A 25,669-nucleotide genomic window follows, 5' to 3' on the forward strand; every position below is an offset into this window, starting at 1 on the left:
AGTTGACTGTAGGGTTGAGGGTCCATTTCTGGGTTCTCTATTCTGTTCCATTGATCTGTGTGTCTGTTTTTAGGCCAGTACCATACTGTCTTAATGATTACAGATTTGTAATAGAGCTTGAAGGCTGGAGTTGTGTTGTCTCCAGCTTTGGTTTTCTTTTTCAGCATCGCTTTGGCTATATGGGGGTCTTTTCTGATTCCATATAAATTTTAGGATGATTTGTTCCAGCTCTGTGAAAAATGTTGATAACAGGGATTGCACTGAATGTATAGATTGGTCTGGGTAGCATAGACTTAATATTTTTTCTTCTAATCTAATCCATGAGCATGAAACATTTTTCCATTTCTTTGTGTGTTCCTCAATTTCTTTCATGAGTGTTCTGTAGTTTTCAGAATACAGATTCTTTGCTTCTCTGGTTAGGTTTATTCCTAGGTATTTTATGGGTTTTGGTGCCATTGTAAATGGGATCAATTCCTTAATTTCTCTTTCTTCTGTCTCATTCTTAGTGTATACAAATGCAACTGATTTCTGTGCTTTGATTTTATATCCTGCCTCTTTGCTGAATTGCTGTATAAGTTCTAGCAATTTGGGGGTGGGATATTTTGGGTTTTCCACAGAGAATCATGTCATCTACAAAGAGTAAGAGTTTGACTTCTTTGCTGCTTTGGATGCCTTTTGTTTGTGTTGTCTGATTACAGAGAGTAGGACTTCTAGTACCATGTTGAACAACAGTGGGGAGGGTGGACCATCCCTGTCATGTTCCTGACCTTAAGAGAAAAGTTCTCAGTTTTTCACTGTTGAGAATGATATTTGCTGTGGGTTTTTCATATATGGTTTTTATGATATTGAGGTATGTTCCTTCTATTCTTACACTGTGAAGAGTTTAATCAAGAATGGATGCTGTACTTTTTTTATTTTTAAGATTTTATTTATTTATTTGACAGAGAGAAACAGCCAGAGAGGGAACACAAGAGGGGGAGTTGGAGAGGGAAAAGCAGGCTTCCCAATGAGCAGGGAGCCCCATGTGGGACCCGATCCCAGCACCCTGGGACCATGACCCGAGCCAAAGGCAGATGCCCAATGGCTGAGCCACCCGGACGCCCCATGGATGCTGTACTTTGTCAAATGCTTTTTCTGTATCTATTGAGAGGATCATATGGTTCTTGTCTTTCATTAATGTGTATGTCACATTGATTAATTTGCAGATGTCAAACCAACCTTGTAGCCCAGGAATAAATCCCACTAGGTCATGGTGAATAATACTTTTAATATACTGTTGGATCCTACTGGCTAGTATCTTGGTGGGAATTTTGGCATCCATGCTCATCAGAGATATTGGTTTATAATTCTCCCTTTTGGTGGGGTCTTTGTCTGGTTTTGGGATGAAGATAATGCTGACCTCGTAGAAAGAGTTTGGGCATTTTCCTTTCATTTCTGTTTTTTGAAGCAGCATCAGAAGAATAGGTATTAATTTTCTTTAAGTGTTTGGTAGAATTCTCCTGGGAAGCCATCTAGCCCTGAGCTCTTTGTTGAGAGATTTTTGATTACTGATTCAATTTCCTTACTGGTTTTTCTATTTCTTCCTGTTTCAGTTTTGGTAGTTTATACTTCTCTAGGAATGCATCCATTTCTTCCTAGTTTGTATTTTTTTGGTGTTGGTTGTGATCTCTCCTCTTTCATTCACGATTTTATTTATTTGGGTCCTTTCTCTTTTTAATTAGTCTGGCCAAGGGTTTATCAATCTTATTAATTCCTTTAAAGAACCAGCTCCTAATTTCATAGATCTTTTCTACTGTTCTTATAGTTTTTATTTCATTGATTTCTGCTCTAATCTTTATTATTTCTTTTCTCCTGGGTTTCAGCTTTATTGTTGTTCTTTCTCCAGCTCCTTTAAGTATAGGGTTACATTGTGTATTTGAGATTTTTCTTGTTTCTTGAGAAAAGCTTGTAGTGCTGAATACTTACCTCTTAGGACCACCTTTGCTGGATCCCAAAGATTTTGAACAGTTGTGTTTTCATTTTCATTTGTTTCCATAAATTTTTTAAAAAATTCTTATTTAATTTCTTGGTTGATCCATTCATTCTTTAGTAGGATACTCTTTAGCCTCTGTGTATGTGATGATCCCAATCTTTTGGTACTGGTTGAGACCCTGATTTGTGACTCAGGATGTGATCTATTCTGAAGAATGTTCCATGTGCACTCAAGAAGAATGTGTATTCTGTTGCTTTGGGATGGAATGTTCTGAATATATCAGTGAAGTCCATCCACTTATTTCATTGTTAATCTTCTGTTTAGATGATCTGTCCATTTCAGTGATGGGGGTGTTAAACTCCGCTAATATTAATGTGTTTTTATTGTTGTTTCTTTGATTTTGTTATTAATTGGGTTATATAATTGGCTGCCCCCATGTTACGGGCATAAATACTTATAATTATTAGATCTTCTTGTTGGATATACCCTTTAATTATGATATAGTATCCTTCCTCATCTCTTATCACAGACTTTGATTAAAAATCGAATTTGTCTAAGGATTACCTCCCAGCTTTCTTTTAATGTCCATTAGCATGATAAACTATTTTCTACCTTCTCACTTTCAATCTGGAAGAATTTTGGGGTCTAAAATGAGTCTCTTGCAGACAACATATCAGTGGGTCTTGCTTTTTTTTTTTTTTTTAAATCTAATTTGATACCCTATGTCTTTTGATTGGGGCATTTAGCCTATTTACCTTCAGGGTAACTATTGAAAGATAGGAATTTAGTGCCATTGTATTGCCTGTAAGGTGACTGTTACTCTATACTGTCTCTGTTCCTTTCTTGTCTATGTTACTTTTGGTTCTCTCTTTGCTTAGAGGACACCTTTCAGTACTTCTTATAGGGCTGGTTTGGTGATTACAAGTTCTTTTAGTTTCTGTTTGTCCTGGAAGCTTTTTATCACTCCTTCTATTTTGAATGGTAGCTTAGCTGGATAAAGTATTCTTGGCTGCATATTTTTCTCATTTGGCACCCTCAATATATCATGCCAGTCCTTTCTGGCCTGCCATGTCTCCATGGATAGGTCTGCTGCCAATTTTTTTTTTTTTTAAGATTTTATTTATTTACTCGACAGAGATCACAAGTAGGCAGAGAGGCAGGCAGAGAGAGAGGAGGAAGCAGGCTCCCTGCTGAGCAGAGAGCCTGATGCGGGGCTCGATCCCAGGACCCTGGGATCATGACCTGAGCCGAAGGCAGAGGCTTTAACCCACTGAGCCACCCAGGTGCCCCGGTTTGCTGCCAATTTAATGTTTCTACCGTTACAGGTTACAAACCTCTTGGTCCGAGCTGCTTTCAGGATTTTCTCTTTGTCTCTGAAGTTTGCAAGCTTCACTATTATATGTCCAGGGGTTGCTATATTTTTATTGATTTTGAGTGGGGTTCTTTGTGCCTCCTGGACTTGAATGCCTGTTTCCTTCCCTGATTAGGGAAGTTCTCAGCTATGATTTGCTCCAATATACCTTCTGCCCCACTCTCTCTTTCCTATTCTGGGATCCCAGTTACTCTAATACTGTTTTGCTATATGGTATCATTTATCTCTCAAATTCTCCCCTTCTATTCCAGTAGCTGTTTATCCTTTTTTCCTCAGCTTTGTTACTCTCCATTGTTTGGTCTTTTATATCACTTACTCTCTCTTCTGCCTCATTTATCCTGGCCATTAGAGCCTCCATTTTTTATTGCTTCTCAGTAATAACATTTTTTTAATTTCAACTTGGTTAGATTTTAATTCTTTTATTTCTCCTGAAAGGGATTCTCTAGTGCTTTCTGTGCTTTTTTTCAAGCACAGCTAGTATCTTTATAATTGTTATTCTGAACTCTAGTTCTGATATCTTACTAATGTTCATATCAATTAGATCCCTGGCAGTCAGTACTGCCTCTTGGTCTCTTTTATTTTTTTTTGAGGTGAGTTTTCCATCTTCTCATTTTGTCCAGAGAACAAAATACTAATAATGGCAACAACAATCCTAGAGACGCGTACCCTAAACAAATCAGAAGAGACCTGAAACTAGGAAAAAAGGGGGGGGGATATAATCGGACAGGTAAGCAGGATAGAGCAAAACACTGGATTCTGTGTGTACTTTGTTTTTTTTGTTTTTGTTTTTTAGAAAATTAGATCCCAAAATTGCAAGGAAAGATAAACTTATATATGTACAAAAATAAAATACAATGAAAGGATAGAATATAACTGTAAAAATGGACATTAAAAAGAAAAAACAGGGCACCTGGGTGGCTCAGTGGGTTAAGCCGCTGCCTTTGGCTCAGGTCATGATCTCAGGGTCCTGGGATGGAGTCCCGTATCGGGCTCTCTGCTCAGCAGGGAGCCTGCTTCCTCCTCTCTCTCTCTGCCTGCCTCTCTGCCTACTTGTAATCTCTCTCTGTCAAATAAATAAATAAATCTTAAAAAAAAAAAGAAAAAACAAAAGCGATGAAAAACAATTACAAGAAGGAAGGGATATAAACAGGTAAACAGAACAGAGCAATACACTAGCTCCTGAGTTTATTTTGGTAGGTTTGTTAGAGGAAGCTACATCTCAAAATTGTAAAGAAAGCTTACATATATAAAAATAAAATGAAATACATTGAAAGAATAGAATGTAACTGTAAAGATGGAAATTTAAAAAGACTTTTTAACAAAAGAAGAAGAAAAAAGAGGGATATGATTAAATAGGTGATTAGAACAGAGCCATACAGTAGGTTTTCAGTGTATTTTTGTCTGTTAGAAGAAATTGCATCTCAAAATTTTAAAGAAAACTAGTATACGTGTGTGTGTGTGTGTATGATGAAATACAGTGAAGGGATAGCATGTGACTATAAAAATGAAAATTAAAAAAGATTTTAAAAAGAAGTTGATTTAAAAATTGGTTGAAAAAAGAAGAAAAAATTGTAAAAAAGAAAAAAGATTTAAAAAATTAAAGTTGAAAAACTAAAGAATCATGGGGAAAAAGCATGACTTCTGTGTGCTGTATTCCCCTAGCACTGGTATTTTGCAGTTCTCATTGATCAGTAAACTTGGTCTTGGCTGGATGTTCTTACTGATCTTTTGGGAGAGGGGCTTGTTGCATTGATTCTCAAGTGTCTTTGCCCAGGTGGAATTGGACTGCCCTTGGCAGGGACCAGGCTAAGTAATCTGCTCCGTTTTGCTCTCTCTGGCTTTTGTTCCCTAAAGGCTTTCTGTGCAGCTTTAGAGGATGGAAATGAAAAGGGCAACCTCCTAATCTCCATCCCAAGAGCCAAAGACTTGGGCCCCACTCTTCAGTAAGCCCTCAGAGAAAACCAGTTAATCACTCCTGTCTCCTTGGTCTCTGGCCACACTCCATGCTCACCCAGCCTGTGACCGAGTGTTTCTGTCTCAGGCAGTAGGCCCCATTTGCAGTGTTTAAACCATCGGATTCTTGCAACACACTCCCACGCTGTTACTCCCATGGGGTGGGTGGGTCTCCCCAGTTCTAATGCTTGTTGGGGCCCTACTTGAAGAGCAGTGGCCTGACTGGATCCTGGTTCATGGCAACCTTGAGCTGAGAGCCCACTCCTTGACTCACTGTTTGCAGCCAGCTTCCCTGCTTTGAATCATGGGAGCTCTGCCACACTCAGGCACCCTGGGTCTTCCTGTGACCCTGAGGATCCTGAGACCACACTGCCCCAGCTAGGGTTCCATCCCCGCTTAGCAGCCTAAGTGACGTCCCTCACTGGAGCAGACTTCTAAAAGTTCTGATTTTGTGCTTTGCTGCTATATCACTTGCTAGTAGCCGGCTGACTGAGGCTCACTCCTGCTCCCGCCTTGGTCTATCCTCTCATATATTGCCTTGGATTCATGTCTCTGCACCTCCTACCTTGCACAAAGTGGTTGCCTTTCTATTCATAGAGTTATTGCTATTCTTTTCTTCGATCTCTGGTTGAGTTTGCTGGTGTTCAGAATGATTTGATTGTTATCTAGCTGAATTCCTGGAACCAGAGGAAATTAAGGTCTCCTACTCCTTCACTATCTTGGACTCTCACATTCAGCTACAGTTTTTTTAATGTTACTTTTATGTCTTATTTTGCTGAGTACTTATAGTTGAATTTTCATAACATAAATATGTATATTATGCACATCCAGTGTATTTTGATCACTAATTGATTTCACCTTGGGGTTAAATTATTATATAATCCATAAATTCTTATAAACTAGGCCAAATTTTCATTTGAACCATTAGAGCCATTGTCATCTGAATCAGTTAGTCACTGATTTTATCTTGAATATGAGAATTTTCCAGAAGTATTAATTATAATGGAGTATTTTAAACTCAAAATTTCTTATGTATTATAGCCCCGTAGTATAGCTTTTTCTTCCCCTTTTTCAGTCTTCCCCCAAAAAGTAATCCTGAAGTTACAACTTTGCTATTAATGTCTTCATAGTTTTTAATTTCTTTTCTTTCTCTCTCATCTTTTCTAATATTGTGTATTTGTTACAGAAAAAGGTTTTCTTCAAAAATGGATGGGATGTCTTCAGAGGCTAATGAAGAAAAGTAAGTTCATGTAGGATAGCTAAAAATGTTAAACTTTTTATCAGCGAAAGATACTTTTCCTTTTAGAAACACCTATTGATAACTTCTGAAATTTTTTCCCATTCTGTTCTATGGAAAAGAAGTAAGTGTCACAAAGTCATAGCTCTCTTTGCCATATCTTTGTGTTTATATATCTAGAGTCAGAACTAAGAAGGACTTTAGAGACCACCTCCTATCCCTTCAATTTAAGGATGGGAAAATTAAGGCCCAAGGAAATGAAATGAAAGGTCTAAAATTGGCATTACAAACTGGTGGTCTGTTTATAGTCTACAGACTTCCCCCGCCACTGCCAAACAGTGTTTTTAAATTATTTAATTAGCTGCTAAAATTTTCTCTTGAAAAATTGAGTGTAAGGGGCACATAGGTGGCTCAGTTGGCTGAGCATCCAACTCTTGATTTTTGGCTCAGGGCATGATATCTGGGTCACGAGATTGAGCCCCACATGAGGCTCCATGCTAAGTGCAGAGTCTGTTGAGATTCTCTCTCTATCCCTCTGCTCCGTCCCCTGCTTGGGCAAGCTCTCTCTCTATTTCTCTCTAAAATAAATAAATAAAATCTTAAAGAAAAAGAAGAAGAAAGAAAAAGAAAAATTAAGTGTGGTGACACTGGGCTCATATTCTTGTGGCAACAGCTAACCTGATCAGAGTAATGACTATGACCATTAGACCAACCCTGAAGTGTCCATTATCATCTCAACACCACATATTTTTCTTGCATCTTCTGTTTGGCCTCCATAAGTACTTGAATTTTCAAAACCTGATTTCAAACTCACACAGTAGTAAAACCAGAGTTAGAGTCTCTTGATTTATGATCCACTTATCTTAAAATTGTACCTCTGTAAATATAGTACATTATATTGTGCTGATTGTTTTACAAGAGATATTCTTAGAGTATACAATATATATTTTAAAACACTGACCTTCTAAATACCAACTTTTATGTCTTATAAATTTTGCTAAGAAACAGTGATGCCATGTGTTAAGTGAAAGCGATAGCCAATTTAAAAGCACGTAAAAGATGCTGCGATGATGGCTTTTGAAAATTCAGTCTTTTACTAATGTGTCTATAAATTTGCAGTGACAATATGGACAGACCTGTTAGAAGACGACATTCTTCGGTAAGAAACACTTGAGTTCATAATTATTACTTTTTATTGAATGATGAATGTATGTAGCAGGAATTTTTACTGTAACATCACCATCCTACTCCCATTGGCTTCTGTTGATCTCTGGATACTCAAATATTTACCTGGTTACACACTTCTATAAATATACTAAAATTTGTATTTTATGAGTTTCATGGTAATTTTATGAATTATATGCCATGGAAATGATACTTAAATAAAGTTTAAGAATATATTTAAATAGTGGAGCAAGACACAAAAAGTCCAACTCAAACTGATTTAAGCACAAAATTTATTGGGTTTTGAAATTGAAAAATCCAAAGATAGGGATGACTTTTGGCACAACGTAACTGACCATGGGTTCCAATAATATCACAAGGTTAGGATTTTCTCTCACTTTTCTACTCTGACTGGTTCCTCTGGGTAATCTCCATTTTTGTACAAGCCTCTCCCCTGATTACTACAGTACCTCTAGCTCTCCCAAGTTCCAGTTTCAACTCCTAAATGAAAAAGTGTCTATTTCCTCAAGATAAAACAAAAACAAAGGACTTAGGATTGAATTATATTGGCTCAACTGTCTTATTATGGGTCAAGTCCTCCTTCCTGAACCACTCACTATTGATGAGAGAATATCATGTGCACATTATTCTAGACCAGGGCTACATGTTATGCTCTAGGGTTGGGGTGGAGCTTCACCCAGAACACATGGGATGAGAGTGATAATCAGGAAGGTGGGCAGGGAGAAGGGAATAGATGCCAGATATTTAAACCAACCACAAAGTATAACACTGAACAATATGAATTTGAGGAGTTTTAAAGGTTTTCACAGAAATTTTAACATCTTTACCTTTCTCCTGTGGTGCAATTTGAACTGATTATTAATATTAATCCCATATTTTCTTGAATTCTAATTTTTCTAGATCTTGAAGCCCCCAAGGAGTCCTCTTCAGGACCTTAGAGGTGGGAATGAAACAGTTCAGGTAAGTCTCTAGTGCAAATGCTTTATGGATGACTATTTTCGATGATAGTTTTAATAGGAACTTTTTTACCTATATGAAGAGAGAACATCATAAATGATTTCTAGTTGAATGTGTACAAGTAAGTATTCAGTGGCTATCAGATTAAAATCCAAACTTTTGAGTAAGCTGGAATTCCTGATTTTTAAGCCCAGTTTACTTTTCTAGCCTTTCTTGCCACTGAGCCATCCAGGCATCCCACTTTCCTTTTTTTTTTTTTTAAAGAAATATATTAGTCTCTATTAGTTTCAGTATGTACTAGGATGGTATTATTATCTATATTAAGCTCAAGTCCACTTGTTTTGCCTGCTAAGGTGTTAATAGAGAGGATGAACATTCCTGATTTTTATAGTAAGACATACGCAGTTATTAAGAATTTACATGGTAAAAGTCTATGTGGACTTTGTTTGTTTCTCTGTCATTTGCTTTTTGTATTTGGCATTTATGTGAGTATAAAGGTTTGCTCTTGTTAAAGAAGATGAGGGAAATAAAAACATCATTTTATACTCAAGAGATTCTCAGACTCACTAATCATTAGAAGACTGCAAGTCAAAACCACAGTGAGATATCACCTCATACCTACTACAGTGGCTATTGTAAAACAAACAAACAAACAAACCAGAAAATAACAAGTGCTGGCTAAGATGTGGAATAATTGGAACTCTGGTACACTGTTAGTAGAAGTAAAATGTTGTAGCCACATGGAAAACAGTATGGTCGTTCCTCAAAAAATTAAAATAGAATTACCATATGTTCCAGCAATTTCACTTGTGGGTATATACCCAAAAGAATTGAAAGCAGGGTCTGGAAGAGATTTATACCCCTGTCATAGCAGCATTATTCACAGTAGGCAAAAGGTAGAAGGAAAACAATGTCCATTGACAGATGAATGGATAAACAAAATGTGGTATCAGTGGTATATTATTTGGCCTTAAAAAGAAGGAAGTTCTGGGGCACCTGGGTGGCTCAGTGGGTTAAGCCGCTGCCTGCGGCTCAGGTCATGATCTCAGGGTCCTGGGATCAAGTCCCACATCAGGCTCTCTGCTCAGCAGGGAGCCTGCTTCCTCCTCTCTCTCTCTCTATGCCTGCCTCTCTGCCTACTTGTGATCTCTCTCTGTCAAATAAATAAATAAAATCTTTAAAAAAAAAAAAAAAAAAGAAGGAAGTTCTGACACAGTACAGCAAAGATGAATCTATTTTTTTTTTTTAAGATTTTATTTATTTGCAGAGAGAAATGACAAGCAGGCAGAGAGGCAGAGAGAGAGGAGGAAGCAGGCTCCCTGCTGAGCAGAGAGCCTGATACGGGGCTCGATCCCAGGGCCCTGAGATCATGACCTGAGCAGAAGGCAGCGGCTTAACCCACTGAGCCACCTAGGCGCCCCGCAAAGATGAATCTTAAGGACATTATGCTAGGTGAAATAAACCAATCACAGAAAGACAAATATAGAGCTCCCCTGATTATTACAGTACCTATAACACCTGGGTGGTTCTGTTGGTTAAGTGTTTGACTCTTGGTTTCAGCTCAGGTTACACTGTCAGGGTCATGAGATTGAGCCCTGCATCAGGCTTCATGCTCAGTGTGGAATATGCTTTAGATTCTCTCTCTCCTGGGCACCTGGGTGGCTCAGCTGCTTAAGCAACTGCCTTTGGCTGAGGTTGTGATACTGGAGTACCAGGATCGAGTCCCACATCGGGCTCCCTGCTTGGCGGGGACTCTGTTTCTCCCTCTGACCTGTCCCCTCTCATGATCTCTCTCTCTCTCTCATCCTCCCCTCCCCCAAATAAATAAATAAATACAAATCTTTAAAAAAAAAAAAAAAAAAAAAGATTCTCTCTCCCTCTCTTCCTTTGCCCTTCCCTCTGCTCTCTATCTCTCTGTCAAAAAAAAAAAAAAAAAAAGACAAATACTTTATGATTCCATTTACAAATTACCTAATCAAATTCATAGAGGCCAAAAGCTAGGAGATTGGACTTGTTTAATGGATATGGAGTTGCAGTTTTGCAGGATGAAAAGAATTCCAGAAATTGGTTTTACAACAGTGTATACCTACTTAACATTACTGAACTGTATCCTTAAAAATGGTTAAGATGTATTATAGTAAATAAATTAGCTAGTCACAGAAGGACAAATACTGCATGATACCACTTATATGAGCTTATATGAGGTATCTGAAATGGTCAAACTCATAGAAGCAGAGAGCACAACATTGATTGCTAGGGCTATAAAGAAGGGCAAAATGGGGGTTGCTAACAACAGGTATGAAGTTTCAGTTATACAAAGTAAGTTCTAGAAATCTATACAGCTTTGTGCCTATAATTAACAGTATTGTATTATACACTTAAAATTTTGTTGAGAGAATAGACCTAAAGAGTTCTGACCACTTTTAAATAAAAATTAAATTTGTTAAAGATTTATTTGTTTGAGAGCAGAGGGAAAGGGCAGAGGGAGAAGAGAGAGAATCTCAAGCAGACTCCATGCTGAGCTCTGCAGAGCCCAATGCAGGGCTCAGTCTCATGACCCTGAGATCATGACCTGACCTGAAACCAAGAGTTGGATGTTGTATCAACTGAGCCACTCAAGCATCCCATAAAATTTAATTTAAAAACTGGTTAAGATGCTAAATTTTGTTATATGTGTTTTACCATCGTTAAATTTTTTTCTTAAATCGTAAAAATATAGTATAGTAAGTTTACCATAACAGTCTGCATATCACTTGCTCTGTCCCCAGTCTTTGTTCCTCTCCCCCCGCCCCAAGGTTTTATTTATTTATTTATTTGAGAGAAAGAGAAAGAGAGAATGAGCAGGGAGAGGGACAGAGGAAGAAGGACAAGCAGACTCCCTGAGCAGGGAGGCTGAAATGGGGCTCGATCCCAGGATCCTGGGAACATAACCTGAGGTGACCAAGACCCTTAACCTACTTAGCTGCCCAGGTACCCCATTCTTATTCTTAATAGCAAAACAATCGTTCATTTATTTTATTTTATTTTTTTTAAAGGATATATATATTTTTTAAAGATTTTATTTATTTATCAGAGAGAGAGGGGGAGAGAGCAAGCACAGGCAGACAGAATGGCAGGCAGAGGCAGAGGGAGAAGCAGGCTCCCCGCTGAGCAAGGAGCCCCATGTGGGACTCGATCCCAGGATGCCGGGATCATGACCTGAGCCAAAGGCAGCTGCTCAACCAACTGAGCCACCCAGACGTCCCAACTGTCGTTCATTTAAAAGGAGAAAGAAAAAGTAAGGGACAGTAATCAACTTCCTTAAATATATGTTGTTTGTGTTGGTATGGAAAATCATATTCATGCTTTTTAAGTGCATTGAGATATTTCAGAGAAATAAATGATTATCAAAATTAATAATACCACATTAACTCAGAATAAGACTTGGTCTCTGTCAATAGTACTTTGAAGACCTAATTTACAGTAGTTTCAGTAAGAATCATACCATATAAGGAAACAATAAACAAAACTGAAAAGCAACCTGTGGAATGGGAGAAGATATTTGCAAATGACATATCAGATAGAGGGCTAGTACCCAAAATCTATAAAGAACATGTCAAACTCAACACCCAAAAAAGAAAAAATCCCATCAAGAAATGGGCAAAAGATATGAATAGACATTTCTCCAAAGAAAACATACAAATGGCCAACAGAAACATGAAAAAATGCTCAGTAACACTCATCATCAGGGAAATACAAATAAAAACCACAATGGGATACCACCTCACACCAGTCAGAATGGCTAAAATTAACAACTCAGGAAACAACAGATATTGGGGAGGAGGTAGAGAAAGGGGAACCCTTTACACTGTTGGTGGGAATGTAAACTGGTGCAGCTACACTGGAAAGCAGTATGAAGGTTCCTCAAAAATTTAAAATTAGAACTACTCTGTGACCCAGAAATTACCCTATGACGTATTTATCCAAAGAATACAAAGAGAGTGATTCAAAGGGGCATGTGCACCCCAATGTTTATAGCAACAATGTCCACAATTATGAAGATATGGAAAGAAAAATACAGATGTCTATTGACAGTTGAATGGATAAAGAAGATGTGGTGTACACACACACACACACACACACACACACACACTGGAATATTACTCAGCCATCGAAAAGAATGAAATCTTGCCATTTGCAATGATGTGGATAGAACTAGAGGGTATTATGCTAAGCAAAATAAGTCAGAAAGACAAATACCATGTGATTTCATTCATGTGGAATTTAAGAAACAAAACATGAACATAGGGGAAGGAAAAGAAAAAATAAGATAACAGTAAGAGGCAAACCATAAGAGTCTCTTAACTATAGGGAACAAACTGAGGGGAGGTATTGGGGGGAATGCAGTGATTGGGTGAGAGGCAATAAGGAGCACTTGATGTAATAAGCACTAGGTGTTATATGCTACTGATAATCACTAAACTCTACCCTGAAACTAACAATGCACTCTATGTTAACTGACTTGAATTAAAAAAGAAAATTATACCATATACTCTCTGCCCTTAGGAATCTAATGCTTTGAGAAATAAGAAAAGTTCTCGTCGAGTCAGCTTTGCAGATACTATAAAGTAAGTTGGAAGGAAGAATGATTAAAATGTTAAAGGTAATGATTTTTTGTGCATAAAACCAGGTATGTTAGTAATAACTGACTTGGGTAATCTGGGTTTTAATTACATATGCATTAGAGAATTATTATTTAAATGGTTTTTATATTATGCTTGAGAAACATTAAAAGCATCACCTCTAATAAATCAGAAACAAAACAGCTGTATCTTACCACTGTTAATTTAACTTTGTACTAAATGTGCTAATAAAAATAGAAGAAGTGGAGGGGCACCTGGGTGGCTCAGTGGGTTAAGCCTCTGCCTTCGGCTCAGGTCATGATCTCAGGATCCTGGGATTGAGCCCCATATCGGGCTCTCTGCTCAGCAGGGAGCCTGCTTCCCCCATTCTCTCTGCCTGCCTCTCTGCCTATTTGTGATCTCTGTCTGTCAAATAAATAAGTAAAAATCTTTAAAAAAAAAAAAAAAAAAGAGGAAGTGGAGTTCTGAAAATTGGAAAGTGGAGATAAATGATAAATCTGTTACCTTTTGTAGATTAAATGCTTGTATATTAGGAAAATATAAGAATATCAATGGAAGTACCTGTACAGATAAGTAGCAAGATAAAAAATTATTATATGAAAATTAATATATTTCCTATTTATTTATTTATTTTTATAAAGATTTTTATTTATTTGTTAGAGAGAGAGAGATACAGAGCGCAAGCACAGGCAGACAGAGTGGCAGGCTAGAGGCAGAGGGAGAAGCAGGCTCCCTGCCAAGCAAGGAGCCCAATGTGGGACTCGATCCCAGGATGCTGGGATCATGACCTGAGCCGAAGGCAGCCGCTTAACCAACTGAGCCACCCAGGCATCCCAATATATTTCCTATTTATATAAATAATAACCAGATAGAAGATAAGTGTGTGTTTTCTCCATTGTGTTATATTTTCTTGCTATGTATTTAATAATAAAAGCATAAAAGGATAAACCATTACTGAAGAGTACTAAAAAATTGTGCAAATGAAGTTTATAACAAGTTCCTGAATAAAAAGATTCAACATCACTGGAGTGCCCGGATGGCTCAGTCTCTTAAGCATCTGCCTTCAGCTGGGGTCATGATCCTAGGGTCATGGGATCGAGTCCCACTTTGGGCTTCCTGCTCAGTAGGAAGCCTACTCCTCTCTCTCCCTCTGCTCCCCTGCTCCTGCTTTCTCTCATTCTCTATCTCAAATAAATGAATAAAATCTTTAAGAAGAGGGGGAAAAAAAAGAATTGTACTTTCTAGCATTATGAATTCTCATCTTGGGCTTTTGTTTATTGCTTTTTGATCCAAATTCTACCTAGACTAATAATAAGATTTTTGCCTTTTCTGTGTTTTGATTTCATTTGCCTGGTATACCTTTGTATATAGTTTCACCATGTCTGAGCAATGAATGGTATTCTGTATGTGACATCTTTTGGTTGCTGGGAAGTTCCAAACCATAGATACATAACATCTTTTTTGTTGTTGGTTGATAGTAATTTTAATTGTTTCATAACTTTTTCTATTAATCTATTATCCATAAATTAGTCAATGTCTTCCCAGATATACATGAGTTGTCAATATTTCATATATGTTGAATTTTGAAAAAAGAAAAATCATGGTAAGATTTGGTATAATCAAAGACTAGCTGTTTCCTGCCAGTAAAATTCCCTAGGTGGTGTATTCCTTGGTAAAATTCCTTGCTACTGAGTTCTTGGGTCTTGGCCTTGGCTTTGCAGACTCCATATTTTTTGTTTTTACCAAAAATGGGTCATCTTATAGAGATGGGCTTATACTTAACAGATTCACTAGAAATTCGTGTATAAATAGAATGCTACTACTAAAAACATCATGAGAAACAAATGAATCTGAGTACTGAGTAGTTAGTACTTTCCTTAGAAACATTCTACCTAAAAAAAATAAATTATAATATAATGTAAATATGGTTTATTGATTATGGAATCTGTACTATTACTTATTTGGAATATTCTGAATGTTTAATGGCACCAGGCCCTGAAATGTAATTTATCCATCTCCATAAGAGCTACATACACATCTATTGCAAAGCCTTGGATGCTTCTGTCTGTTTACTCTTTGAATAGGTATGGCCAAGATTTGATTTAATAAATCATTTTCTCCTGTTTCAGACTGACTTTTCTTTCACATGTTTTCTTTAGGTGTTTTCTGGTAATGTAAAATTAGCCAGATTTAATTTTCTGTTGGGCATTGATTATTCCCTGTGTTTGTTAGATTATTTTGTATAAATTACCTTTTTCTTTTCTTTTTCTTTTTTTTTTTTTTAAAGATCGTATTTATTTGTCAGAGAGAGAGCAGGAGCACAAGCAGGAGGAGTACAGAGGGAGAAGGAGGCTCCCTGCCGAGCAAGGAGCCTGATGAGGGCTCGATACCAGGACCCTGTGATCACAACCTGACTTGAAGGCAGATACCCAACCATCTGAGCCACCCAGGCGCCTCTGAATTAAAAATTTTTAAAGATTTATTTATTTATTTTAGAGAGACAGAACACAGGGGCTGGTGTGGACAGAGGGAGAGGGAGAATCCCGAGCAGACTCCCCCACTGAACACAGAGCCCTGCACTGGGCTTAATCTCAGGACCTGGAAATCATAACCCAAGCCAAAATCAAGTCTGATTGTTTACCAACTGAGCCTTGAATTAAGGGGTGCTTGGGTGGCTCAGTCAGTTGAGCATGCTACTCCTGATCTTGGGGTCTTGAGTTTCAGACCCACATTGGGTGTAGAAATTACTTAAAAAAGAAAAAACCACAAACTTAAAAAAAAGAGAATAAACTTAGTAACCACATACATACACATACACAAAAAGAGACAAAAATTTCACATTTCATATTTAAAACATTTTTTTTAAATTTAGTCAGTAACCATTCTTAATTAAAGTAGTTAAGCCAAATTACATTTGTTAAATTTAGTACACCCATTCTTCCTTTATTGTTGGGTAAATTTAACTGTATTGTAGATTTTTGTTTTGTTTTAATCAAAGATGGGTGTAAGGTTTTATTAAATGGTTGTAGAGCATCTATTAAAATAGCTATAGAATTTTTCACACTTTAATATGATAAAAAACTTTTTGGATGTTGGATTATCTCTGTATTCCTGGGATAAATCCAATGTATTATTAAATACTGTTTTAAAACATTACTAGATTCAAGGCACCTATATAAGGGAAGTGGGGGTATAAAAAGAGAGGTCATTGGAAAGTTTAACAAAAAAAGACTTCCAATTTTCCCCCCTTTTTTCTCCATTTTATGATTGAAAATCTATAACATACACAAAAGTAGGGAAAGTACTCTGAAAACTCAGGCCATTTAGCAGTTACAGTAGTTGTCAATTGTGGCCACTTTTGTTATACTATCCCCCCCCCATTTACTTCTCTTTCCACCTCCCACTGAATTATTTTCATGTGAATCCCAGATATTTCACTAGTTATATCTTTAAAAGATATAGAATATTTTTAAAAAGTATGTTCACAATACTATTTTCAAATCTTTTAAATGCTTGCAGTAATTCCATGGTATCATCAAATATCTTGCCACTGTTCACATTTTTTCTGAGATATTTGGTATGATTCATTATCCAAACAAAGTTAACATATTCCATTTAGTTCGTATGTGTCTTAAATCTCCTAATCTCTTGGTTCCCTCTTCCTTTTTTTCTTATAATTTATTCTTTTTCTTTTTAAGATTTCATTTATTTGACAAAGCAAGAGACCACAAGTAGGGGAACAGCAGAGGGAGAGGGAGAAGCCGACTTCCCACTGAGCAGAGAGACCAACAAAGGGCTCCATATCAGGACCCTGGGATCCTGACCTGAGTTGAAGGCAGAAGCTTAACTGAATGAGCCACCTATGCACCCCCTTATAATTTTTCTTTTAAAATCATTCTGGATTTGGGCGCCTGGGTGGCTCAGTGGGTTAAGCCGCTGCCTTCGGCTCAGGTCATGATCTCAGGGTCCTGGGATCGAGTCCCACATCGGGCTCTCTGCTCGGCAGGGAGCTGCTTCCTCCTCTCTCTCTCTGCCTGCCTCTCTGCTTACTTGTGATCTCTCTCTGTCAAATAAATAAATAAATCTTTAAAAAAAAAAAAAATAAAATAAAATCATTCTGGATTTTACTGATTATACCCACATGGAATAATATTGTGTAATATATTACTCAGATTTGCTGCCAATTGGGTACTCTATCTGGAATGCTTGACTTGCCTTAAACCAAATGTTTTCCACAAGAATTCTTCCTGTGCTTTCATCAGACAGCACTTGATTATCAGTTATCTTTTTTGTGATGTTAACAGCCATTGATGATCATTGCCTAGATCCATTATTTCTTTAGAGTTTGCTAATTGATAATAATCTCATTCTGTTTCTGCATTATGGTTCATATGGGAAAGTCATGTTAAATTTTGGGGGAGGGGTGTCTTTATTTACTAGTTTCAGTATAATATGTTTGCTTCCTAGTATCCTTTAAAGTTGACTAATAAGGACTTTTTTCCAAATATCTTTACTTAAATATCTAAATATCTAAATCATGAACTTAAAAACATATTTAATGTGTTTAATCTGTTATAGTTAGTATTTTTATTGATACTCAAATTATTCTATCTTTGATGAGTGAAATCTCTTCAGATTAGTTTCTGATCTTTTGACATAACTCCAGTAATCTTTGATAGTGTCTTTGCTTTACAGTATACCAAGATATTCATGTTCATTTTACGTATTATCTGACTCAGACCTAGATGCAATAGGTTCTTTTCACTAATGAATTAATCATTGTTTCTAGGCCGTTCTGTTACCAAATCTATCAATTTACCTATTTACCACAGCTGTTAACAACTCAGGAGACAAATGGGTGAACCCTGGCTCACTGTGGCAGCCAACTCCTTCACCCTAGGGAAGCCAGAGAGGGCTGGACAAATTTAAAGCATAGCTCCTGGCTGGGTTTGTCAACAAACTTGGATAAATTCATCACAAGAGAAGCCAATAACTCAAGAGGCAGAGGTTTGAAAAAGAGAAAGGGAGAAATTTATTTGGAGTGCTGGCAGCTGGGGAAGGTGGCAGGCTTAAATCTTAACAATTGACCTCTCTGCCTACAAGATGGACACCTAGAGTTTTTTAATGAGGAGAGATTCAGGAGTGTGTGTACAAGACAGCAGGCAACATGTCATCATAGGTGGAGGTCAGTATGTGTTCATGGTCATGGGCAGGGAAGGGGACACATGGAATGTCATCTTCTAGGTATTCTGTTGCTATCAGGGTTTTTCTGGTCTGGCATCTTTGGATTTTTCAGGTCATTGCAAAACACCTTCATCAATGCCTCAAGAGAGTACAATAAAAAATAAATACAGTGGGGGCGCCTGGGTGGCTCATTGGGCTAAACATCCAGTTCTTGATTTCAGCTCAGGTTATCATCTCAAAGGTCATGAGATCCAGCCCCATGTTGGGCTCTGTGCTGAGAATATTTAAAAAAATATTCTCCTTCCTAGAAGCAACTTCTAAGGGATTTTTATTTTCCTTTTAGATTTAAAAAAAAAATTTTTTTAAGATTTTATTTATTTATTTGAGAGAGAGAGTACAAGACTGAGAGAGAGAGCAGGAGCTGGGGGAGGGAGGGTTGAGCAGAGAGCCTGATATGGGACTGGGTCCCAGGACCCCAAAATCATAATTTGAGCTAAAGGCAGATGTTTCACCAACTGAGTCACCCAGGCACGCCTTCTGCTTAGATTTTGAAAACTTGGTGATCTTGAGGATCTTGAATGTGCCTTTCTTTTGAATTATTTTTCCAGTAAAATTATGTCATTTCAATAATCACATTTTTTTAGTGTATTTATTTTTAAGTAATGTCTTTACCCAATGTGGGGTTTGAACTCATGACCCTGAGATCAAGAATCACATGTTTCCAGTTGAGCCTAGGAGGTGCCCCTGAAATTATCATATTGGAATGATCATTTTACTGTAAGATCACCTGTGTCAAATCATTGAAAGTGGGTTTATATATGTCAAAATTTGATTTTTTATTAATAGCTAATATTATTGAATATTTACAGTGTTAGGTATGCTACTATATGCATTCATTGCTCATTGAATCCTAACAGTCATATCTCATTTTATGAATGAGGAAACTGAGGCTTAGTTTAAATAGCTTGTTCAAGTTTCCCATACTTTTTAAAAGGTAGGGCTCAGACTTTGGACTATTTCTCATCAGACTATTCTTAATCCTTATATTCTTGTATTTTTCACATTGTTGGTATTTTTCCTCTCATTACCCTTATTATTTGTAGGATTAGACTGTATTTTCTAGGGCTGTCTGATTTTTCTTTTTTTAAGATTTTATTTATTCATTTGACAGACAGAGATCACAAGCAGGCAGAGAGGCAGGCAGAGAGAGAGGAGGAAGCAGGCTCCCTGCTGAGCAGAGAGCCCGATGTGGGGCTCAATCTCAGGACCCTAGGATCATGACCTGAGCCGAAGGCACAGGCTTTAACCCACTGAGCCACCGAGGTGCCACTGATTGTTATTTATTTTTAAAGATTTTATTTATTTATTTGAGAGAGTGAGAGTGAACATGAAAGGGGAGAAGGTCAGAGGGAGAAGTAGACGACCTCCGCCAAGCTGGGAGCCCAATGCGGGACTCGATCCCAGGACTCCAGGACCATGACCTGAGCTGAAGACAGTGGCCTAACCAACTGAGCCACCCAAGTGCCCTGTCTGATTGTTATTATAATGCTTCTCTTCCTGTTTCCCTTTTTTTTTTTTTTTTTTTTTTTAAAGATTTGCTGTTTATTCTGTTTATTTGGCTTGTTTTATAATGAGCTTGGTTAATAAACATTTCTGGAAGTCAACAGGGAACTTTGGAAACCAAAAGAGTAACTAGCATAGAATTCTTATCCTGTTTATCCATATTATATATACACATATATGAGTAAATAGCATTTTCTACTCAAATTTGTGTTTTTGATGATGGAATGTTACAATGAGAAGTACCCTGGGGTGCTTGGCTGGCTCAGTTGGTAGAGTATGCGACTTTATCTTGATCTCAGGGTCATAAGTTCAAGCTCCATGTTGGGGGTAGAGTTTACTTAAAAATAATAACAATAAATTATGGGACACCTGGGTGGCTCAATCGGTTAAGCATGTGACTTCGGTGAAGGTCATGATCTTGCAGTCCTGGGATCCAGCCCTGTGTGAGCCTGCTGTAGGCTCCATGCTCAGCTGGGAGTCTTCTTGTCCCTCTGCATCCTTCCCCCGCTAACCCCCACTCATTTTCTCTCTCCGATCAACAAGTAAATTCTTTAAAAATAATAATAATAATGATAAATTTAAAAAATAAATAAGTAGGATCACCTGTGTGGCTCAATTGGTTAAGTATCTGACTCTTGATCTTGGCTCATGTCTTGATCTCAGTCTTTTATTGTGAGTTCAAGCCCCATATTGGGCTCCATGCCTGGAGCCTACTAAATAAGTAAGTATAGTCCAGACTGTATGTTTTAGTGAGAAAGTTAAAGCCAGGGACATGATATGACTTTCCCAAGGTAATGTAAGTAGTGACAGAACCACAATTGTAAAATAGGTCTCCTGACTCCTAGTCTACTGGTTTTTCCACTTCTTCTGATAAACTTTCCCAAAGACTACTAAACTTAGTCCACCCTTTTCTTTCCTTGGATATAATCTATTCATTATACTTACTTTCCTTTAAAATGGCTCCGGGGTGTTGAAAGGAATTTCAGGTTCCAAACAAAAAAAACTGGAACAATTCTAACTTAATACTAAATAGTACCTAGTTCAAGTCATTTAACAGAGCATCAATTTCCTCCTTTTTTTAGGATGAAAATAATAGTCCGTACATATCTCATAGTGTTACTGCATGGCCAAAATAAGACCGTATATATTATCACAAATAGTGTCAATCTAACACTATTATATTTAACACTATTGTATTCTATTTAACACTATGATATTATCACAAATAGTGTCATTAAACAATGAGTAGTGTTTCAAAAGATTATCTTTGTTAAATAGATTAATTGAAAAAGAACTGTAGGATTCTAGATGTAGAAACAAGCATCATAAAACTCTCTTAATAATTCCCAGCTCACTGAATTAACCTATATTTTCCATTACCCTTGTAAAATATACTGATACTGATATCTATAGCACAAAGAATGCTCTTTCCTATCTATAAACTTCAGATCCTGAGAATCGATTGATAGGCTTACCAAGAAGTATTTGTCTTGTTTATCTAGTTGAAGTTGTTGTAATTGCAAAATTTAACTTAATATTAGATAAACTGATGAGAATTAGTTCAAAGACAAAGTTATTTCTGTGAACATTGTAAGGAACAGCTAGGGAAAACGTGATAAATGTGAGTTTATTTTTAAAAATTCTTTCAAATTTCGTATGGCTGAGACAACCACAGGGAAATCTTTCATGAAAACCTAGAAGGATTCTTTGTTCATATTACTTGAAAGTTTCTTTGTTGGGGGGGCGCCTGGGTGGCTCAGTGGGTTAAAGCCTCTGCCTTCTGCTCAGGTCAGATCCCAGGGTCCTGGGATCGAGCCCCGCGTCGAGCTCTCTACTCCACAGGGAGCCTGCTTCTTCCCCTCTCTCTCTGCCTGCCTCTCTGCCTACTTGTGATCTCTCTCTCTCTCTGTCAAATAAATAAAATCTTTTAAAAAAAGAAAAAGTTTCTTTGTTGGGACTCCTGTGTGGCTCAGTTGGTTAAGCATCTGCCTTCAGTTCAGGTCTTGATACCAGGGTCCTGGTATCCAGCCCTACGTCAGGCTCCTTGCTTCCTCTGCCTGCCACTCCCCTTGCTTGTGCTCTTTCTCTCTCTCTCTCTCTCTCTCTCTGTGTCAAATAATAAAATCTTTTTAAAAAGTTTCTTTGTTTATTCCACCTTATAAATACACTAAAATTGTATCAGTAGATCCTCTCAAAAGTAAAGACTTCAGATTGACATTCAGAAATTTGCAAATTAAAAAAATATTGCAAATAAAAATCCACTATGTGTTTTAATTTTTTTAAATATTTAAATTTTGTTGGATTCAGATAAGATTCTTCATTTTAAGTTTTTTTTTTTTATTAAAGGACCAACTACTGATACTGCTCATATTGAATAAAAAGCTTTCTATTCTATTGTAAATCATTTGAAGAAAAGTTGTTTCAAGTATTGGTTTGTAGTTATAAACTCAGGTTTTGAAATCAGACAGATTTGGGTTTGCATTTTGGCTTTGCCACTTGTTGGGTATATGACCCTGGAAGTTACTTAACCTTTACGACCTTCAATATCTACACCTGCAAAATAACATGATAATTGTTATAATCATTTTTTTTTTTAAGATTTTATTTATTTGGGCCACCTGGGTGGCTCAGTGGGTTGGGCCTCTGCCTTCGGCTCGGGTCATGGTCTCAGGGTCCTGGGATCGAGCCCCGCATTAGGCTCTCTGCTCAGCGGTGAGCCTGCTTCCCCCTCTCTGCCTGCCTCTCTGCCTACTTGTGATCTCTCTCGCTCTCTGTCAAATGGATAAATAAAAAATCTTAAAAAAAAAAAAAAGATTTTATTTATTTGACAGACAGAGATCACAAGCAGGCAGAGAGAGGAGGAAGCAGACTCTATGCTGAGCAGAGAACGCGATGCGGGGCTCGATCCCAGGACTCTGGGATCATGACCTGAGCTGAAGGCAGAGGCTTTAACCCACTGAGCCACCCAGACACCCCAATAATTGTTATAATCATTAAAAATGTATATAAAGAACAGAGTGTTTGTCACACAGTATGTATGCAAATGTCCACTGCTTTTTTATAACTGAAACTAAATTTTCTTCTTTCTTTTTTTTTTTATTTTATTTATTTATCTGAAAGAGAGAGCATGAGCAGGGCAGAAAGTGTCAGAGGGAGAGGGAGAACCAGGCTCCCTGCTTGGCAGGGAGCCTGATGTGGAGATGGATCCCAGAACCGTGCATTATGACCTGAGCCAAAGGCAGATGCCTAACTGACTGAGCCATGCAGGCACCCTTGTAATTGAACAAAAATTTCTTTCTTATTAAGAATAGCTTCTCGGGGCGCCTGGGTGGCTCAGTGGGTTAAGCCGCTGCCTTCGGCTCAGGTCATGATCTCAGGGTCCTGGGATCGAGTCCTGCATCGTGCTCTCTGCTCAGCAGGGAGCCTGCTTCCTTCTCTCTATCTCTCTCTGCCTGCCTCTCAGTGTACTTGTGATTTCTCTCTGTCAAATAAATAAATAAAATCTTAAAAAAAAAAAAAAAGAATACCTTCTCGGGGGCACCTGGGTGGCTCAGTGGGTTAAGCCTCTGCCTTCGGCTCAGGTCATGATCTCAGAGTCCTGGGATGGAGCCTGCATCAGGCTTTCTGCTCAGCAGGGAGCCTGCTTCCCCCTCTCTCTTCCTGCCTCTCTACCTACTTGTGATTTCTCTCTGTGTGTGTCAAATAAATAAATAAAATTAAAAAAAAAAAAAAAAAGAATAGCTTCTCGGGGCACCTGGTGGCTTAGTGGGTTAATAAAGCCTCTGCCTTCACCTTGGGTCATGGTCCCAGGGTCCTGGGATCAAGCCCCACATCAGACTCTCTGCCTGGCGGGGAGCCTGCTTCCCCCTCTCTCTCTGCCTGCCTCTCTGCCTACTTGTGATCTCTCTCTCTCTCTCTCTGTCAAATAAATAAATAAAATATTTTTTTAAAATAGCTTCTTAATAATGAATGATACTTAATATTAGAACAAAAATGAATTAGCCAGATTTTTCAAGGCAGATATCAAATGCTGCTTCCCCAAAAGCTTAATCATCCCAATCATCCCTTTCCTCTGGACTCCGTGCCACCTTATCTGAACTGTTAATAACTAAAGTCAGTGAAGTAATGTTTATAATTATTATTTCAGCTCTCTACATACAATGAAAACTCATTGAGATCAAGGATCATGTATCAGACTCTAGTATATAGCATCATGTGTGTAATGAGTGTTTTGTTGAACAGAGTGAATATTTTAGGTTTTTGAAAGGGATAAAATGATTTTTGTCAGAGTTCATAAAAAACAGGTTTTAATGTAAATGAATTTTGGCATTTGAAATATTAATAGTACATGATGTAGCAAAGAGGAAGCTGAAATCAGTTATCTTTATCTCAGAACACACTATAAATTAACACCATAGGGTTCTAATTAAAAATCGCAGATTTTCAGGGGCATCTGGATGGCTCAGTTGGTTAAGTGTCAGATTCTTGGTTTCGGCTCAGGTTGTGATCTCAGAGCCTGAGATTGAGCCCAGCCTCAAGCCATACTGGGCTCCATGCTCAGCAGAGAATCTGTTTGTCCCTCTCCCTCTCCTCTTCCCCCCAGCTACCAGCTCTGCCATTGCTTGTGCCCCCATCCCAAATAAATAAATAAATAAAAATTTTTTTTTAATTGCAGATTTTCAGTAATTTTTATTTTCTTTTCTAGAGTATTCCAGACAGACTCTCATATGAAAATAGCAAGAAAGTCAGAAATTGCAGGTAAATATGTTATTGCTATCCCTGCTAAATCTGTTTTCTGTTAAATTTTACTGTAACTATTTAACCAGGTAACAAGTAAAACTGTCTTATTGCGTAAAAAGTATCCCTTGAGCTATGGGGGCAGGAAATAAGGTGGATAGTTAGTAATTTTCTTTTTTTTAAATGTTGTTAATTTTTGTTGTTGTTGTTGTTAATGTTCTTATGCAATTTTTCTAATGCCTTATCAGTATATCCTTGAACAAATTTACTTTTTATTTTATTTTTAGAAACAGAAGTGGGAGAAAATGTTTTGTTTATACAGTAAGTAAAGAAAATGTGATTCGAATCATATTTTAAAAGTTCTTTATTCCTATCAAATGCAGTGTTTTTGTTGTTGTTTTTTAAAGATTTTATTTGTGGGTTTTTTTTTTAAGATTTTATTTATTTATTTGATAGAGATTACAAGTAGACAGAGAGGCAGGCAGAGAGAGAGAGAGAGGGAAGCAGGCTCCCTGCTGAGCAGAGAGCCCGATGCGGGACTCAATCCCAGGACCCTGAAATCATGACCTGAGCCGAAGGCAGCGGCCTAACTCACTGAGCCACCCAGGCGCCCCGCTTTTATTTGTTTTTTGACAGACAGAGATCACAAGTAGTCAGATAGGCAGGCAGAGAGAGAGGGGGAAGCAGGCTCCCCGCCAAGCAGAGAGCCCAATGTGGGGCTCGATCCGAGGACCCTGAGATCATGTCACGAGCCGAAGGCAGAGGCCCAACCCACTGAGCCACCCAGGCGCTCCAAATGCAGTGTTTGTTTTTTTTAAATTTATTTTAAAAATATTTTATTTATTCATTTGAGAGAGAAAGAGAGAGCATAAGCATAGGTTGCGGCA

General features: G+C 37.7%; 1 protein-coding gene across 1 annotated transcript in view; it reads left to right on the forward strand.

Moving 5' to 3' along the window:
• KNL1 (kinetochore scaffold 1) overlaps nucleotides 1-25,669 on the forward strand; it is a 75,209-nt gene that overhangs the window by 5,841 nt on the left and 43,699 nt on the right. The window contains exons 2-7 of the mRNA XM_059181172.1: nucleotides 6,484-6,537; nucleotides 7,654-7,693; nucleotides 8,620-8,679; nucleotides 13,222-13,283; nucleotides 24,751-24,803; nucleotides 25,070-25,103. Of these exons, the coding sequence (XP_059037155.1) occupies nucleotides 6,503-6,537; nucleotides 7,654-7,693; nucleotides 8,620-8,679; nucleotides 13,222-13,283; nucleotides 24,751-24,803; nucleotides 25,070-25,103 (284 nt within the window). The 5' untranslated portion in view covers nucleotides 6,484-6,502. The remainder of the gene's footprint in view (nucleotides 1-6,483; nucleotides 6,538-7,653; nucleotides 7,694-8,619; nucleotides 8,680-13,221; nucleotides 13,284-24,750; nucleotides 24,804-25,069; nucleotides 25,104-25,669) is intronic.

This window comes from Mustela lutreola, chromosome 7 (assembly GCF_030435805.1).
Source record: "Mustela lutreola isolate mMusLut2 chromosome 7, mMusLut2.pri, whole genome shotgun sequence".
Taxonomy (NCBI): Eukaryota; Metazoa; Chordata; class Mammalia; order Carnivora; family Mustelidae; genus Mustela; species Mustela lutreola.